Source organism: Phascolarctos cinereus, unplaced genomic scaffold, assembly GCF_003287225.1.
Source record: "Phascolarctos cinereus isolate Bilbo 61053 unplaced genomic scaffold, phaCin_HiC Scaffold_5;HRSCAF=322, whole genome shotgun sequence".
Lineage (NCBI taxonomy): Eukaryota > Metazoa > Chordata > Mammalia > Diprotodontia > Phascolarctidae > Phascolarctos > Phascolarctos cinereus.
In genome coordinates this window covers 106,963,754-106,982,431 of record NW_027555958.1, presented here as the reverse complement: position 1 = coordinate 106,982,431, position 18,678 = coordinate 106,963,754, and the positions used below count along the sequence as shown (strand labels likewise).

Below are 18,678 nucleotides of genomic sequence, written 5' to 3'. Positions count from 1 at the left end.
GATTAGATTCCATGGTTCTATGTGTTTATAGATTATCTATGCATATTTATTATTGTGTAATATCTTTTAAATAAATCAGAACTTTCTCTGAGATCACTAAAATCTCTTAGTTGGTAAACCTAATTACTTTTTTCTCATTTCTCTCTCTTTGACTTTTTAAAAGGAATTTAACCTTTATACCACTTTTTTAATCTTAAAACTCTTCCCTCAGTGTCATTGACACAGTGCCCTCTCCTTGTTCTCTTCCTACTTTTCTGACTGCTCATGTTCTCTTCTTTTATTTATATTCCTCTTTCAGCCCTCTAATTGTGGATATCCTGTCCCCTCAAGGCTTCGATCTTGAATCTGGTCTCTTCTGTCCTTACCATCTTAATTTTGGCAACCTCATCCATTTTTTGTATTTGGCTTTAATTATGACTTCTATGGAGATAACTTTCAAATGGTCCAAATCCAACCTTGGTCTTTACCCTCAGCTCTAGCCTTCTGTTTTCAAAATGCTGTTGGACATATTCCAATTCTTTCACTTCTCACCATCTTCATTGCACACGTGCGTTCGCGCGCGCACACACACACACACACACACACACACACACACACACAGAGTTACTCCTGCCAACTTCCATATTTCTTTTGTTAGTATTGTAAGTTTAACAAGAACAATGAGAACGGCAATGATAATGATAGTGCAAGGCCTTAAAGGTTTCTTATCCAAGATCACCAGTGTGTTGCACACACTAAGTACTTGTATATTTGTTGAATTGTGCCTGGAAATGGGGAACTAGGCTCAGAGTCAGGAAGACTGGGTTTAAATCCCATCTCTGACACATACTGACTCCAGACCGTAGACAAGACACCTGACCTTTCAATGCCACCAGGCAACTCTCTAAGCTTATAAGATGCGCTCTTGTAGAAGCATCTCCTCCTTGGGAGCTCTCTACACAAATAAAACCACAATTACAGTTTTGTTGTTGTTGTTGTTTTTTAATGAGCTATCCTGATAGGAGAATAATCCTAAATCCTTTTTTTTAACCTAATTGTAGGTTTTCTGTCTTTCTTTATGGCGCTTGCTGAAAAAACTATTTGGAGTTAAGGCTCCACCCAATTTCAGATTTGCATTCCGAGCTCTTACTTTGGACTTCTCCACACTTGATACCTTCCCAGAAGAGGCTTCTTTAGGTATTAGTTATTTTTAGTTATTGGTTTTATTCCTTTATGGCATTGTAATAACTAAAGGAGTTGACTGAAACGTAACAGAAAAGGACCCTGGAGCCTGAGTTAGGAAATCGGTCCCAACTCTTGAAATAGGTAACTTTGGGTAAATCTTTTTACAAAACTGTTTTGGCCTCTGATGATTTACATATAAAATGATGGTGTTAGGCTAGAGCAGAGATTAATTGTTTATTGCTTTTTTTTTTTTAGTTATAGTCCCTTTTCTTTTGCAAGTCTGGTGAAACCTATGGACCCTTTAAGCAGAGTAATGTTTTTAAGCAATTGAAGGAAATGCTAAATTTCGGTTAGAAGTTAGTAAAAATACATTCTTTTAATCTATCCACGGACTGTTTAGGCATCATGGACTTCAGGTTACACACCCCTAGACAAAATTATCTCTGTGGTGCCTTCTAACTCTACATTTATTTGATTCTAAAAAATTTGGATTCAAGGCTGTTGCCTGTCTTTGCACATAGACGGAAATAGAAATAGCCTACAATTGAAGGGTGTTAGGAAGGCCCCTACACCAGCCTTCCAAATGGCTTACTTCTCCTCTATATAGTATTTGCTCATCCTTTCAATTATATCTCAAGCCTAGGGCATAGATTGCAATGTTCTGGCTTTGTTGTCGCAAAAGGAAATAATCTCTTAAAGCTAATTCTTACTAGCCTACAATTGACTTTATTTGGTAAGGAGAATTGTATTTTGGAAGAAATTGCCTAGAGAAGACAAACTTAACATAGAGTAGAGAATAACTTTCAGTATAGGCAGTGCTTTTTTGTTTTGTTTTTCCTAGTCATTCCCACTTAACTCAGGAACAGAGAAGATAGGAGTTGATGATTATGCCTAACATGTATATAAGGTAGACATTCTACCTACCATGTGAATATGGCACCTTCTTTATATCTATCTATATAGGTAAATATAGATACAGATAGACATATAGATATCTATCTAGATATATAGATGTCAATATATTGATATATCTATACATATCAGTTACTTGTTACATTTATGAATGTGTTATGTATGTATACATATGTATATATGTAAAAGAAAGAGCCCTGTTAGCATGTATGTGTGTGTAGATATGTGTTTATAAGTGTGTGTATATATTTTTCTTGTTAGCATGGCAGGAAATATACATGCATGTATATATGTCTATATGTATGTACATAAACACATGCATGTGTGTAAATGTAGGTGTATATACACCTACATATATACTTACATATATATGTATGTATGCATGTATGTGTGTGTATATATATGTGTATATATATATATATATGTATGTGTATGTGTGTGTGTGTGTGTGTGTGTGTGTGTATATATGAGCTTATTAAGGGGAAACTGCTATATAAATAGCCCTGAGAAAGATATCATGCAATTTCCATTACATCCTTATAATGCAAAGATAAGAATTTGAAATTTTCTGTGGGTGATAATTGAACTTCCTAAATGGATGAAAACTGTTTGAAAAATCATAGCACTTGAATAGGCCAAAGGCATATTGAAAATTTTACAGAAAAGTTGAGAATAAGTTTAAATTCAATTCATTTTTTTTCTCCCCCAGTGGAGTGGGTAGATATTAAATATCCTGTTGTGATAGAAGACAGAAACTACTCTTGTGAAGAATTAGTGGCAGCAATTAGACTGCAGGCTTACTGGAGAGGAACTTATGTTAGGCTCGTCATGAAGGCCAGAAAACCAGGTAAACTTTTGATGATTTAATGTAAATAATATAAAACATCAGTATAACCAATTAAACTTGCTTCATGACTATTTCTTTTTAAATAGATTCAAGTTCAACCCATGAAATGTCATATTTTTTCATTCTATCAATCAAAGACTCCATCAGGATTCTGTATTCATTTTTACATGTGTGTGGTTATAGTTAGCGTGTGCTTTTGTTTATATATATGAGTGTGTGTGCGTGTGTGTGTGTGCATACATGTGCGTGTATGTGCATGCATGCACTTTGCATTGCTTCATTTCTATTCAGTACAGTTCAATAAACATTAATTAAGTGTCTACCTTATATGCTAGTCGCTGTGCTAAGCTCTTAAAACCAAGCAGAGCTGCTGATGGAGAATGGAGAGTTACCTGGAAAGTTCTGAAAGTGCAGAGTCTTCTATAAAGGAAGGCTTTGGAAGGAATTTATTGCTCTGCCCTCTAGTCCTCCAGAGGGGAGAGGCATCTGAGGGAGTCGAAAAAGTATCAAAAACAGAGCTGAGAATTTATCAAAAACTGAGTCAATTTAACGTGTGATCAGCTTCTTCTAGTGAAAGGCATCATGTTCCATGGAGTAGAAACCCAGCAGAGCAGCTGATGGAGAATGTAGAGTTACCTGGAAAAACTTCATATAACATTGTTTTTCAGCACTTATAAAAATATTCCTCATACTAAGATGTCCCATAGGCATCTCAAACAATACATTAAAACAGAATTATCTCTTCCCTTCCTCTCCCCACTTCTATTTCTAACTTCCCTATTTCTAGAGGGTACCCTACCGTCCTTCCAGGTACTCAGGTTTACAACCTCACAGTCATTCTCAACTTTTCAGTTTGACTCACCTCTCATATCTAATTAATTGTTACATCCTATAATATAAATTCTTCCTTTACGACTTATTTCATGTGTCCCTTTCTTTCCAGTCACACTTCTATTGCCTGAGTTCAGACCTTCATTATCTTTTGTTTATACTACCATGACAGTTTTTAAAATGATCTATCTCTAATCATTCCCTTCTCCACTGTATCCTCCACACAGCTACCTAACTAATATTCCTAAAGTAAAAGTCTGACTATATCACTCCTGATCAAGGAAATTTAGTAGCTCCCTGTCACCTCTAAGATAATATGCCAATTAATCTATTTGTCGTTTAAAGTCCTTCAAAATCTGATTAAATCCTATCTTTTCAAAGTAATTGCACATTATTCTCCCTCATGTATACTACTTTCTAGCCAAACTTTTAAAAAATTTCTATTCTTCATAAACAACATTCCAATACTCATCTCTGTGCTTAGAATGCTCTGCCTTCTCACTTGTGCCTTTTAGAATTCCTAGGTCCCCTCAAGACAATTCAATTACCATTTCATACCATGCCTTTTCTGATCATCTCTGTTAGTGTCCCTCCCAATTATTTTGTATTTACTTATCTGTATACATACTCTTTTCCCCACTCCTCAGCCCCCATATAAGCTTCCTGAGAGCTGGGATAATTTTGTTTTTTATTTGTATCCTCAGTACCTATTCGTTGCCAACCACATAGTAGGTGTTTAAGAAGTACTTGTTAAATGAATGTCTTGAACCTTAATTATACTATGTATACTTCATTACATGAATGTACCAAAATTTATTTAACCATGTCCCTATTGGATATTCAGGTTGCTTCTAATTTTTGCAGTTACAGTGTCCTTTAGATGACATGTTGATTGGACTGATTTCTTAGATGTGATAATTCATGCTGTATCTCTGGTGAAAAGAAATGATCTGTTCATGTAAATCTTAATTACAGTAATTTGGTTGATTCAAATGATATTCTATGAGTTATGAAATAAAGGTAAAGGAGGATGCACTCAATTACAATATTGTACTAGGAATTAGGAGACCTGGGCTCTAGTACTGGTTCTGCCACTAATGAACTTTGATTTCATGCAAGTTGCTACTTCTCTTGATATCAGTTTTCTCAACTGTAAGATAAGAGGATTGGATGATATGATCCCATAAGTCCCTTGTAGATTTTAAGTTCTTTGATTTCTTTTTGTTATTTTCAGACACAAAGCAAAATATTGATGTTTCAGACACTCTACAGAAAATTTGGAGTTTGCTGGATTTAAATTTAGAACAATATTCAGTCTCTCTCTTAAGGTAACAGGCAACGTAAGCCATTTCCATATTGTACTGACACGCATCATCTTGTTATAATGACTGAATCCTTAATATATTTATCTAAATTATTTATTATTTATCTAAATATTTATCTAAATTATTTGAGGAAGTACCACAATGATTCAGATTAATTTTCAATTAGTATGGTGCCAATTTTAAGATTAATATTTTTAGCCTCTCCTGCATTTCAATCCTATAGGTATTTTGAGTGTTGCAGTGTCCTTCATTTATAAGTTGCTATCATGATGACCATTATTAAATGAGAAGCTTAATTTCAGTGTATTTGTTATTTATATATCTCCAATTATTAGTCTAATAGACACTTTAAAACCAAAATGAAACTGAGTTGCCAATTTAGTTAACCAGTTTGACAAAACACCATGGTTACATTAGAATATTTAAACTTTTCTCCAAGTGTTGAAGTGACAATGAAGAATCTTTTATTCTTCCTTCTATTGAATTTATAGTATACAAAATCATTCATATAAAGCTTTAAGGGACCCTCTAGTTCAATGCCTTTATTTTACAGATGAGGAAACTGAGACTCAGGTTATATAACTTGATGAAAAAATCACACAGCTGCTAAGTGTCAGAGGTAGAGTTTGAAGCAAATTCTTCCCAACTTCAGTTATAAAGGCTGGATTGTAAACAATGGATTTGTAGTTAGAGAACCTGAGTTCAAATTTTGGTCTCACTACCTTCTCACTATGTGACCCTTAGGTAAGCTCTTTTTTACTTCTCCAACTCTGTTTCCCCATCTGTAAAATAAAAGATTTGGACTATACTGTCTGTAAAGACTCTTCCAGTATATAAAAAAGAGGTATGTTCTGATGCTACGTGCATCAGTGCTACCACCACAACCCTTTCTCCTTTATCCTACTCTCCTTTGACTGCCTACAACCTCCCAACCAATTTCTCCCTTAGTCAGATGAAAGATTCATTTGATCTGTTACTGCTTCAGGTTGTCCTCACAACTCATTGGTTTAATCTGATTCAGAACCCTGTCTTACCTTCTTTTTAAAGCTCCTGTACAGTCATATTAAAAAAATTAATATCACCCAAGCCACTCTCTCCATTCCTTCCAAGTAGATTTAATGCCTACTTTATCTGTTCATTTACTTCCTCCTTTGGCTCTTTTTTCATAGCACAGAAGCAATATGATGGAGCATTGGACTTGACATCAAAAGGAAATCCTGGTTCTTACATTTATTATCTTTGTAACCAAAGGCCAGATGCTTAATTTCTCTGAAGCTATTTCCTCATCTCTAAAATTGGGCTGTTAATATTTACACTAAAGTATTTTTCAGGGTTGTTGAAAAGAAAGTATTTTGTAAATCTTAATGGATCACATAAATGTAGCCTATTAATTCTTCATTTATAATATACCCTCATTTCTTCTGCATTTTTTAAAAAAATAATTTTTGCTGAAATTTTTTTTTATTTAAAAACTCCAAATTACTAAGTAAAAACTGTGATTTTGCTAACAGATAGCAGGCTCTTTAGCCACAGTCCCTATGCATACAACCTCAGCATGCCACCCAGTTTTTGGATGTCTTAGAGGTTGCCTGTCCAAGTATAACTACAGCCTTTGGATGCTCTTTTTTCACATTAGTCATGTTGTAAAGAAGAATTAGAACAAATAGGAGAAACCACAAGAAAGAAGAAACAAAAAAAAAAAGAGAGAGAGAGTAAATAGTATGCTTCGATCTGTATTCAGACTCCACAGTTCTTTTTCTGGACATGGATAGAATTTTCCATCATGAGTCCTTTAGAGTTGTCTTAGATCCTTGCATTGCTGAGAAGAGCTAAGTCTATCAAAGTTAGTCCTTGCACAGTGTTGCTGTTACTGTGTACAATGTTCTCCTGGTTCTGCTCACTTCACTCAGCATCAGCTCATATAAGTCTTTCCAGGTTTTTCTGAAGTCAGCCTGCTCATCATTTCTTTTGGAACGATGGTATTCCATTACATTCATATACCACAATTTCTTCAGCCATTCCACAATTGATGGGCATCCCCTCAATTTCCAATTCTTGGCCACCATAAAAAGAGCTGCTATAAATATTTTTGTACATGTGGATCCTTTTTCCATTTGTATGATCTCTTTGGGATCCAGAACTAGAAGTAAAATTGTTGGATCAAAGGGTATGCACATTTTTGTAGCCCTTTGGGCGTAGTTCCAAATTGCTCTCTAGAATGGTTGGATCAGTTCCTAACTCTACCAACTATGTATAATAAATGTATAATATAACAATGTATATTAGAATATATTATAATAATTGTTATATATAATTATTATATTATATTTATATATAAATATATTATATATATCCTATATAATATAACAATGTATAATAAATGAACATTTATCATTTATCTGTTTTGTCATGTTAGCTAATCTGATAGGTGTGATGTGGTACGTCAGAGTTGTTTTGATTTGGCATTTCTGTAATCTGTAGTGATTTGATGTCTTTAATTTCTTCATCTGAAAACTGCTTGTTCATATCCTTTGGCCATTTATCAATTGGGAAATAATTTGTATTCTTGTAAATTTGACTCAGTTCTCTATATATTTTAGAAATAAGGCCTTTATCTGAGACACTGGCTGTAAAAAATGTTTCCCATATTTCTGTTTCCCTTCTAATCTTAGTTGCATTGGCTTTGTGCAAAACTTTTTCAGTTTAATGTAATCAGAATTATCCATTTTGCATTTCATAATGTTCTCTATCTCTTGTTTGGTCATAAAATCTTCTGTTCTCCATACATCTGACAAGTAAACAATTCCTTGCTCTCCCAGTTTGCTTATAGTATCAGCCTTTATCTCTAAATTGTGTACCCATTTTGTCTTTATCTTGGTATACAGTGTAAGGTGTTGGTCCATACCTAGTTTCTGCCATACTATTTTCTAGTTTTCCCAGCAGTTTTTGTTAAATAGTAAGTTCTTATCCAGAAGTTAGGGTCTTTGGGTTTATCCAGCAGTAGATTACTACAGTCATTGACTACTGTGTCTTATGTACCTAACCTATTCCACTGATCCACCATTCTTATTTCTTAACCAGTACCAAGTAGTTTTGATGATTGCTGCTTTATAATACAGTTTAAGATCTGGTATTCTCCTGTTCATTTTCACAGTCTCTTACCTAATCTGGGGCATCAAACTACTACAGTAGCTTCTCAATGAGTTTTCCTGCCATCTATTTCCAACTACAATTTTTGTTGCTCAGACCTACCATGTCCTATTAATCCTATAATTCTTTTAATTAGATTCTATGAGATTTCTCCATTGTCATTCTCACTCCATAGGAGTGAGAACACTTTTTGTTCTTTAGGATAATTGATCCACAGGAAGAAGTAAATACTTTTGGAAATGAAATTATCTTCTGTAAATGAGATAACATATAAATACAAATGTAAAATATTATGTAGTATTCTAAGGTAAACAAAAAGAAAAGAAAAACATTTGAAAATAAAATTATCTTCTATAAATGAGATAATATATGTAAATGCAAGTATAAATTATGATGTCATATTCTGAGGTAACAAACAAAAAAGTTAGTTGATTTAGTGTTGATTTTTTCTTAGAGGAATTAAAAGGACCAAAAACATGAAGAATTTTACCCAAGTTAGGTGAAGGAAGAAATGGAGGAAAAAATAGGTTTGGGGGAGGTATGGAAGGAAAAAAGTGAGAGGCTTTAAGAAAGGGGGGAAGGGAAGGGTATAATATGCAAAGACATGTTAAGAGAGATAATGAAGAGAAGCAGAAAGGAAGGCACAATCACAGGGAAAGATGAGGTAGTGAGAGATTTAATGTGTTTTAGTCATTAGGAGTTTTTGAGGTCATCCTTGACTATACCTTTGAGTAGTATCTGTGACCTCATACTTCAGCATTTCAGTAATGCCTCTGTGATCACATTGATGTAGGAATGCTTTCCTTTGGTGTAAATTGGAACCAATCCATACTTTCTCATCTTATATGATTCTTGTTTATGTGCTATCCAGTATATCCCATACATCCACAGAGAATCAGACCCAATGAACTAATTCTTTTGTATGCTTTGAAGGCACCAACTTGGGCTTTCTTTTAGTAATGATAATAATAACATTTTCATAGCACTTAACTATATGCTGGGAAGGGTGTGAAGCACTTTACAAATATTATTCCATTTGATCCTCACAACAACCCTGGGAGGTAGGTGCTATTATTATCCTGGTTTTGTAGTTGAGGGAACTGAGGCAAACAGAGGGTGATGTGCCCAGAGTCACAGATTTAGTGTCTAAGGCTGTATTTGAATTCTGATTTCCCTGACTATAGGTCTTATACTCTCTCCACTGTGTTGCCTAATTGCAGAAGATATCTTAAGTTACTTTTAAACTTATTGCTCTTTTTCTCCTATTTAATTCAAGGTCCAACTCATTGTCCATCTTAAGCTCTGTCCCAAATATATGTGCTGATGTACTAACTCAGTGGGAAAGTTATATTCTGGACAGTGACTTTTTTTTTTTATTAATTTAGGTTTTTTTGTATCGATTATTAGACAGAGTTCATGAATGATTATGAGATTTCATTAGGGAAACCCTGAGTGTTCTGGGGCTTAATGCAATCAGCATAATATCATTGGCAAACATCTGGAAGGACATCTATAAAAAATTGTTTTTTTCCATTTGAACTTTGTGCAAAGCAACATTCATAAACATGATAAACAACTTGGCTTAACATACATCTTCCTGTTTTGTGTTGTGTTTGTCTTTAATTATCAGAAGGCCATTGATGTCTATGATTGCATTTGTCAAACAATATATTGTTACCTTAACATAGGGATAAAAGATTTTCCCCCTCAGAACAACCTTTAAGACCATGTTTTATTCTACTGAGTCAAATGCTTTTTTTTATGATCAGCAAAAACCCACTAAAATATCTAATATTCTCTTAACATTTCAGTCAGTTACAACTCTTTAAAGATGTCATCTGTCAAGCATTGTTTGCGAAAGTCTGATCCTTACTTATATTTCATCAAAGAAGCCCTGGTAGATCATGTAGCATATGTAGGTCACTTTCATAAAAGTGTTTTAAATATGAAAAGTAGGCATATGGATCTCTAGTTACTAATTTGATAACTTTCCCCCATATGTCATCTTGGTGTTTCCCCTCATCTTTCTGGTATCTTTCCTTCCCTAAGATATCTTAAAAAGTATTCCCTTAATGCTTTCAAGGTCCTATTGCCTTTGACATGGATTTCCTGAGGTTTGGTTTTTTAAAAAATCTTGTCCAGTTATTCTTACTGATTATCTTGCTGTGTCATTTTGATTTCTTCATATGACACTTTGACAGCAGAGATATTGAGTCCAAATGTAATTGTCCTTTTACGGATGATGGAAGTGGATTGTTATAGAAATAGTGATAACTTTATTTTTCATCTCTCCTCAGAGTTTTATCTCTGCATGATCTTGGGATAATGTGGCTCACTTATATCTCATTCATCCTTCCTTTCTGTGAGGCAATTGGGGTTAAGTGACTTGCCCAGGGTCACACAGCTAGTGTCAAGTATCTGAGGCTGGATTTAAACTTAGGTCCTCCTGACTCCAGGGTTGGTGCTCTATTCACTGTGCCACCTAGTTGCCCTCCCTTCAAAAAAACCCCCAAATTTTCTTTAGTCCTGTTCTTGCTTCCATTGTTTTTTGTTGCTACCTTGTCTCTTACATACGTACTGTTGAACAAAGGTGCAGAAAATCTACAACTGTTCTGATTAAGTTTGCCACAAATTTGTTACATAAACTCACTGCTGCAAGACAATCCTACTATTCCTCCCTTAGCAACCCACATTTTCTCCTCTCACTCTCTTCCTAATCCCTTGCAATCCAGCTTCTGATTTTGAAATTCTACTTCCCCCATCTTCACCCCCATTGTAAAATCTCATACCTCTTTTATATCAGATTTACCCCATTCTACTTCTCCCTTTCTCCATCTCCTAGTACATTCTTCTTTCTTACCCCTTTATTTTATTTTTATAGATAACCATCCCATCATATTCAACTCACACCCATGCCCTCTGTCTATGTAGACTTCTTCTAACTGCCCTAATAATGAGAAAGTTTTTAGGAGTTAGAAGAATCATTTTCTGTATAGGAATGTAAATGGTTTAACCTTATCGAATCCCTTATGATTCCTCTTTCCTGCTTACCTCTTTATGTTTCTCTTGAGTTTTGTATTTGAAAGTCAGATTTTTTTTATTCAGCTCTGGTCTTTTCATCAGGAATGCTTGAAAGTCCTCTATTTCATTGAATAGCCATTTTTTCCCCCTGAAGGATTATAATCACTTTTGCTGGGTAGGTGAGTCTTGGTCATAATCCTACTTCTTTTGCCCTCTGGAATATCAAATTCTAGGCCCTCTAATCTTTCAGTGTAGAAATTGCTAAATCTTGTGTTATCCTGACTGTGGCTTCACAATATTTGAATTGTTTCTTTTTAGCTGCTTGTAGTATTGTCTCCTTAACTTGGGAGCTCTGAAAGTTAGCTATAATACTCCTAGGAGTTTTTATTTTGATATCTCTTTCAAGTGATTAGTGAGTTTTTTTTTCAATTTCTATTTTATTTCTATTTTCTAGAATATCGGGGCAGTTTTCCTTGGTAATTTTTCGAAAGATGCTGTCTAGTCTCTTTTTTATCATGGCTTTCAAGTAGTCCAATAATTCTTAAATTATGTTTCCTGGATCCATTTTCCTGGTCCTTTGTTTTTCCAATGAGATATTTCACATTTCTTCTGTTTTTTTTTATTCTTTTAATTTTTATTTTATTGTTTCTTCATGCTTCATAAAGTCATTAACTTCCACTTGCCCAATTCTAATTTGTAAGGAATTATTTTCTTCAGTGAACTTTTGTATCTCCTTGTCCATTTGGCTTATTCTACTTTTTAAGGAGTTCTTCTCTTTAGTGAATTTTTGTGTATCTTTTTCCATTTGGCCAATTCTGCTTTTCAAGGCATTCTTCTTTTCATTGCATTTTTGTGCCTTTTTACCATTTGGCCTATTCTGTTTTTAAAATATTATTTTCTTCAGTATTTTTTGTGCCTCCTTTACCAAGCTGTTGACTTTTTATCCATGATATCCTTACATCACTCTTATTTCTCTTCCCATTTTTTCCTCTACCTCTTTTACTTGATTTTAAAAATCTTTTTTGAGCTCTTCCATGCCTTGAGGCCAATTCACATTTTTCTTTGAGGCTTTGGATGGAGGAGTTTTGACTTTGTTGTCTTCTTCTGAGTTTGTGTTTTGATCTTCCCTGATGCCAAAGTAACTTTCAGTAGTCAGGATCTTTTCCTGATGTTTGCTCATTTTTCCAGCCTGCTTCTTGACTTTCAACTCTGTGCTAAAGTGGGACTCCTCTACTTCTGTCAACTCTGTGCTAAAGTGGGACTCCTCTACTTCTGGAGTGGAGAGAACATTGTTGCAAGCTTCAGTTTTTTGTGGTTTTTTTTTTTTGTGCAGCTATTTTCAGGGGGTAATTCTGGAGACTTGAACGTTTTCAGTTCTTCCAAGGTAGAATGATCTAAAGAGAGAGATGTTTACTACCCTTCTAGCCTATGGGCTGGTTTGTGAGTGACCAGAAGCGCTCTTTTCTACCCTGAAACTGTCATCACGGTCCCAGCTTCCCTGTGGCTGCAAGCTCTGGCGTGCTAGTGTTCCTCCTCACCCTGGGACTGAGACCCAGGACTGTGACCCAGATCCGAGTATGGATTATGCAACAGAGCTCTGCCCCTGGAGCCAGCAAAAGGACCTCTGTAATCTCCTTCTGACCAGCTGTCCAACTCCCTTACCACTGTGGATTGAGAGGTCTGGAAACTGCCACCGCCACCATAGATTCAGTTGCCCCCAGGGTTTGCTGTAGTTTCCTGGTGGTGGCCTGTGCTGGACTGTGCTCCATTCTCACTCTGATACAACAGACCTTTCCTGCCAATTTTCTAAGTTGTCTTGGGCTGGAAAATTGTTTCACTCCATCCTTTTTTTGGTTCTGATGCTCTAGAATTTCTTTTGAGGAATTACTTAAAGGTGTTCAGGGGGATTTTGAAGAGAATTCAGGTGAGTCCTCCATGCACTTTCTCAACCATCTTGGCTCTCCATCTTCCTAGGAGATTTTCTTAAGATATGCATTCATAATCTTGCCATATATATCAACTCCCATGATTCTTTCCTTTCCTACTTACTACCTTTGTGACCTCAGACAAGTCATTCAATCTTTTTGAGCCTAATTTTAAACTTAGGGGCCAAACTAGATTACCTTTCAGGTACCTTCTACCTCTAAATTTATATCCTGTGATTCTATGCATCTTTGTTATATCTTCATTTCTTCAGAATATCAGGTAATTTAACACATTGCTCATGTAGAATACACATTGTTATTTAGTTAATTGTTATTTAGTTAAAAGATGTTCACTGGTCCATCTTCTGTCATTAGCCTTTGGGGTTCAAGGATCAAGTTTATTTATCTTGCTTTGTAGAATCCTCATAGAGATAGTCACACAATTATTTTTGATGATAATAGAAGATATGTTATATAGAGATAGTAAAGCTCTGGGGCTTGCTCTCTCATTCCCCTACTCCATTGTTAGATTGGACCCTAGAACTCACCTAGTTACTACTCCCTCCGCAGTTCTAGGGGGTAACCCTGAGATGTTGAGGGTATTTTTCTAATGCTATTGCTAACAAGCCCCCATCAGGATGCTTCCCCACTGATTATCAACTGATAACAAGTAACCAGCTAGATTTAATTAGCTTTTAGAAATTAGTTTTTACTGTTGTGGTGTAGTACAAATAGTTGATACAAAGCATTCCCTTAAACCAGAGACACACTGTCCCACAAATGTGAACAGAGTCCAAGGGAAAATAGGGTCAAGTAGAGAGAATATATGTGTCAAAGAGGTAACTCATAGCATTTAGATGCTAGAAGTCCTTTTTTCCCCTTTGTGGAGCCCTGCTGAAATTCTCTTTTTGCGTGACACGGCCTACTACTGTGTCCTGCTTATAGAGTCCTGAAGCTGCATTTCTCAGTGTGCTTAGTTTGTCTCCAGCTCCTAATATAGATACTACGATTAGGCACTGCTATTTTGGGAATAATCTTACCATTACAAATGAGAAATCCCAAATCATCTGACCCTTTGAAGTTCACAAGTCCTTTCTGTAGTCAAGTGGTGAAGGGAGAAGACAGAGGCTTTCTCACCCTCGCTTCTCTACTAGCAGTTCTCTGTCAGGGGGACATGACTGGGACTTCTACCACTGGGCAAGAAGGCAGATATTCCACCTGACTTGCTGTTTTATACAAGGACCCACAGGGTGTGACTGAGTCTCTCAGTATACTTTCTATATGTCATTTAACTCCATCATTCCTTCAAATTGATTAAGGACTTTCAGAACTTAGTTTAAAGTGTTTGACTAATTGAAGAGAAGTATTCTCACCTGATAAAAGTATCAAGGCTTATTAAATAATCTTTAAGATTTACTTTAGTTATTTTATTCAGTATTTTAAGGAGGGGAAGGTGACTTACTGAATAGACACCTCACCCTTACATAGATTTTCCATATTAATTTTTCCCAAGTTCTTCTTTTCACGAATAAGACATATTTAGGAAATATTGTTCCTTTATGAAAGATGTGCACTTTCATTTTTTCCAGGTTAATGTTTAAAAGCAAATGCAAGTCTTTTGAGCAATATCCATGTTATAAAGATGAAGAAACTAAGATAACTTTTGCTGATTATTCTGTAAACTATCCTGATCAGCCACCAAATTCTTGGTTTATAGTTTTTAGGTAAGGTTTTGAAAATGTTTTCACCCTCTCTAAATTACATTTCATTTATTAAAATTGTTTTCTGTGTATACTTAATATAAGAAGCTTGAGAGACAGGTTTTTTTAAATTTGGTCTTTGTATCCCCAGCACTGATAACAGTGCCTGGCATACTGGTCCCTGATAAATTGTTTTGATTGATTTTAATCACTTGTTTAATCTGCTACAGTATATATAATTAGTTTATTTATAATTTTGTTTCAAAAAATAAAACTTCAAAGTTGCTTTTCTTACTTTCTCTAAAAGTCATCACACTTTTGCTTTGTACATATGAAACCATTTAAAGAAATGTTTTATTTGCATTTTTATTTAATCAAAAACATAGAAAAATAAAACATAGGTAATACGGCTGTTTTATTCATGTTTGCATTTAATTGACTTTATGTTGAATTACTTTCTGATTTTATCATAATTCTTTGTCTTCATTGTTATGTTATCTCCCTTATTATACTCTAAGCACCTTAGGACAGAGGCTGATTTCATCTTTGTATCCTTAAAACCTAGCATAGTGTTGTGCCCATTTAGAATAGTTACTAAGTAATATTTGTTAAATTGATTTGAAATGCTGCTCAGAGAATGTATAATGATAAGACAGTAGGATAAAAGGCTCTCATTTGCTAGATAATACTTAAATAGCTGTAATATATGACTTATAATTATATAGAAAATTTGTATTTATAGATAAATAAAATCAATAGCAAGAATCATTAATTAATTCACTTCAGTTAAAAAGCATTTATTTCTTAAAAACTTGTAATACTGTAGGCATTGTGCTAGGCTCTGGGGACACAAAGATAAAAAATGAAACTTTTTGAGCTTGTGCTCTACTGAGAAGAACATGGTACAGAAAAGTAAATATAAAGTATAAACGAAATACAAAGTAATTTTGTGGGAGGCAAATTCAGAGAGCTAACAACTGAAGGCTCAAGATAGGCCTCTTATAGGAAGTGATACTTATGCTGAGACTGGAGAGGAAGAGGGAAGGAGGGAGAGCATTAAATGCATGGGGACAACCTGTGCAGAGGCAGATAGGTAGGAGATGGAGTATCAAGTACAGAGGACAGCGAATTGGCCAGTTTGGCTGGAATATGGAGTGTATGAAGAGGAATTATGAAATTCATCTAGAAATAAAATTTGGAACCAGATTGTGAAGGGCCTAAATGCCAAATAGAGATTTTTATTTTGTCCTAGAGGCAATAGGGAAGCACTTCAGTTTAATGAGCAGGGGACCACCATGATTACATTGATTTATTTACTTATGTGGATGCATTTGTGTTTTCGGTGCTTTTGTAATGTCAACTTGCAACCATGTAAAGGATGGTTTGGAGAGAGGAGAGACTGGAAGCAGAGAGAGCAGTTAGGAGTCTGATACAGTAGTAGTCTAGGTGAGAGGTATTGAGGATCAAAATATGTGTGGTGACAGGCTGAGTGGAGACAAGGTGACAGATGTGAGAGAGGTAGAGGCAGAATTGATAGAATGTGGCAGTTGACTAGGTATAGGGAGGGGTAGAATGAATGAGACTAAAGTCTGAAAATGACTCAGAGGTGGCAAGCTTGGATCACTAAAAGCAGGATAGTGTCCTTAATGGGATGAAGATAATAAGTTCTGTTTTGGACATGATGAGTTTCAGAAGTCTATGGGACAGCTAGGTAGAGATGTCCAGCAAACAGTTGTTTCTACACAGGTGCTCAAGGTAGAGATGAGGGCTAGATATGCAAGTTTGAAAGTCAGTGACGTAGAATTATATGTATGGGAGCTGATAAGATTACTCATAGAAAGTACAGAGAGAGAAGAGAGGAGAGTCCAGGACAGAGCTCTGAGGTATACTCATATAGGGTCAGGATATAAATGATGATCTAGCAAAGGAATCTGGACAGGAGCTATTAGACAGAAGAAGAAAAGGAGAAAGAAGTGTCAAGAAAACCCAGGGAAGAGAGAGTATTCCTAGATACTATCTGGATATCCCTAGAGGATATCCCTATCCTCTAATCATAGATTAGAGCTAGAAAAGACTTTAGAGTTTAACAAGTCCAATCCCTTCATTTTATAGATATGGAAACTGAAGCCTAGGGAGAGAGTGACTTACCCAGGGTCACACAAGGAAGTGCCTGAGGCAGGATTGCTACAGAGATATCAAGAATCATGAGAACTGAGCAAACACTTTTGGAAATAGCAAGTAATAGGTCATTGGAAACCTCAGAAAGAGCAAATTCTATCAAATGTTGGGATTGGAAGCCATATTGCAAGGACTGGATAAATGTGTGGAATATAAGGAAGTAGAGGCAAAGCATACAGATAGCTCTCCCTACATGTTGTCTGTGAAGGTCAGGGGAAATGAAAAGAATATCATTATATGCAAATATATTGAATTTTTATATTTTCAAAGTTATTTAACTTTAATTTACTCTAGTTTGTGTTTATTCACTTAAAATTCAACTGATTTTCTAATGCATCTTTTAAAGGAGCCTTTTTTTTAATTGCAGAGAAACATTTTATGTAGCTCAAGATATGCTCTTGGTGCCTAAAATATACACTACTCTTCCAGTCTGTATGCTCCATGTTGTTAATAATGACACAATGGAGGAAGTGCCACGAGTGTTCCTCAAAGTGATACCTTATGTCTATACCAAGAATAAGGTAAGATTGAAGATTATTACCACCCAATGACAGTTGGAAACTTTATTTTCATAGAGGATGAAAAGATAATGTCTGTATTCTTTTGCTGTATTTCTTGCCAAGAAAACCCCAAAAGGGGCCACAAAGAGTTGGACACAACTGAAAAACTAGTCAACTAAACTAAGCAACAAAAATGCTTCTGCTGAAGTTAACTGCTGTATGTGCAGCAACAGTTAATTCTTTCCTTTGAGGGAATAGAATAAAATAGTCGTAGTTGTCAAAGTGATCTTCTCAAAGCGCGGGTTGGGCTATATCACTCCCCTACTCAGTATTCCTATCCTTCCACCCTTCTTGTACATTACTTCCTTTCACAGATATTATGATCTGGCCAAAGTAGCCTTCTTAATGTTCCTCATGCATGGTACTCTGTGTGCCACCTCCACACCTTTGCATTAGTTGTCCACCATGTCTAGAATGTACTCCTTCCTCACTCATCTCCTAGAATCACAAGTTTCCTTCAAGTTTTATCTCTAGCACCACCTTGTACAGGAAGCTTTTCTTGATTCCTCTAACTTCTATTTCCTTCTCCCACAGATCATCTCATTACTTTTTTGTAGTTATCATAAATACTACATATTATGTCTCTTAGACTGTAAACTCAAAGACAAACATTATTTAACTTTTATCTTTCTATTCCAAGTACCTAACACAGTGCCTGGCACAAAGTAAGTGCTTAATATATAATATTTCTTCCATTCATCCCTCTGTCCACTTATCCATCCATATGGGTAAGTGAACTGGAAGCACAAAGGAATCCAAGACAGCAATGGTGCTGATTGTAGAGGAACTTATAATTTTAATAGGATCATATATTTAGAGCTGGAGTGGATCTTAGAGGCCAGAGTCCCACTCCTTCAGTCTACAGATGAAGAAACTGAATATCAGAGAGAATCAGTTACTTGTCCAACGTCACACAGCTAGTATCTAATGTGGGATTTGAATCCAGCTCTTCTTGACTTCAAATATAGCATCGTCCATTATACCACCCCACCCCTCTCTATTTGTTTGCTCATCTCTTACTCACCAGAGTAAGAAAAGTCACTCACCAAAAAAAGAAAATGATGA

The 18,678-nt window shown here is 35.5% G+C and overlaps 1 protein-coding gene across 3 annotated transcripts in view; it reads left to right on the top strand.

Annotated features, from left to right (window-relative positions):
* Positions 1-18,678, top strand: part of ADGB (androglobin) — a 196,138-nt gene that overhangs the window by 123,350 nt on the left and 54,110 nt on the right. For all 3 annotated transcript variants that reach the window (XM_020986568.2, XM_078155080.1, XM_020986567.2), the window contains exons 21-25: positions 1,041-1,176; positions 2,786-2,923; positions 4,989-5,082; positions 14,765-14,899; positions 17,421-17,574. In XM_020986568.2, coding sequence (XP_020842227.1) covers positions 1,041-1,176; positions 2,786-2,923; positions 4,989-5,082; positions 14,765-14,899; positions 17,421-17,574 — 657 coding nt within the window. The remainder of the gene's footprint in view (positions 1-1,040; positions 1,177-2,785; positions 2,924-4,988; positions 5,083-14,764; positions 14,900-17,420; positions 17,575-18,678) is intronic.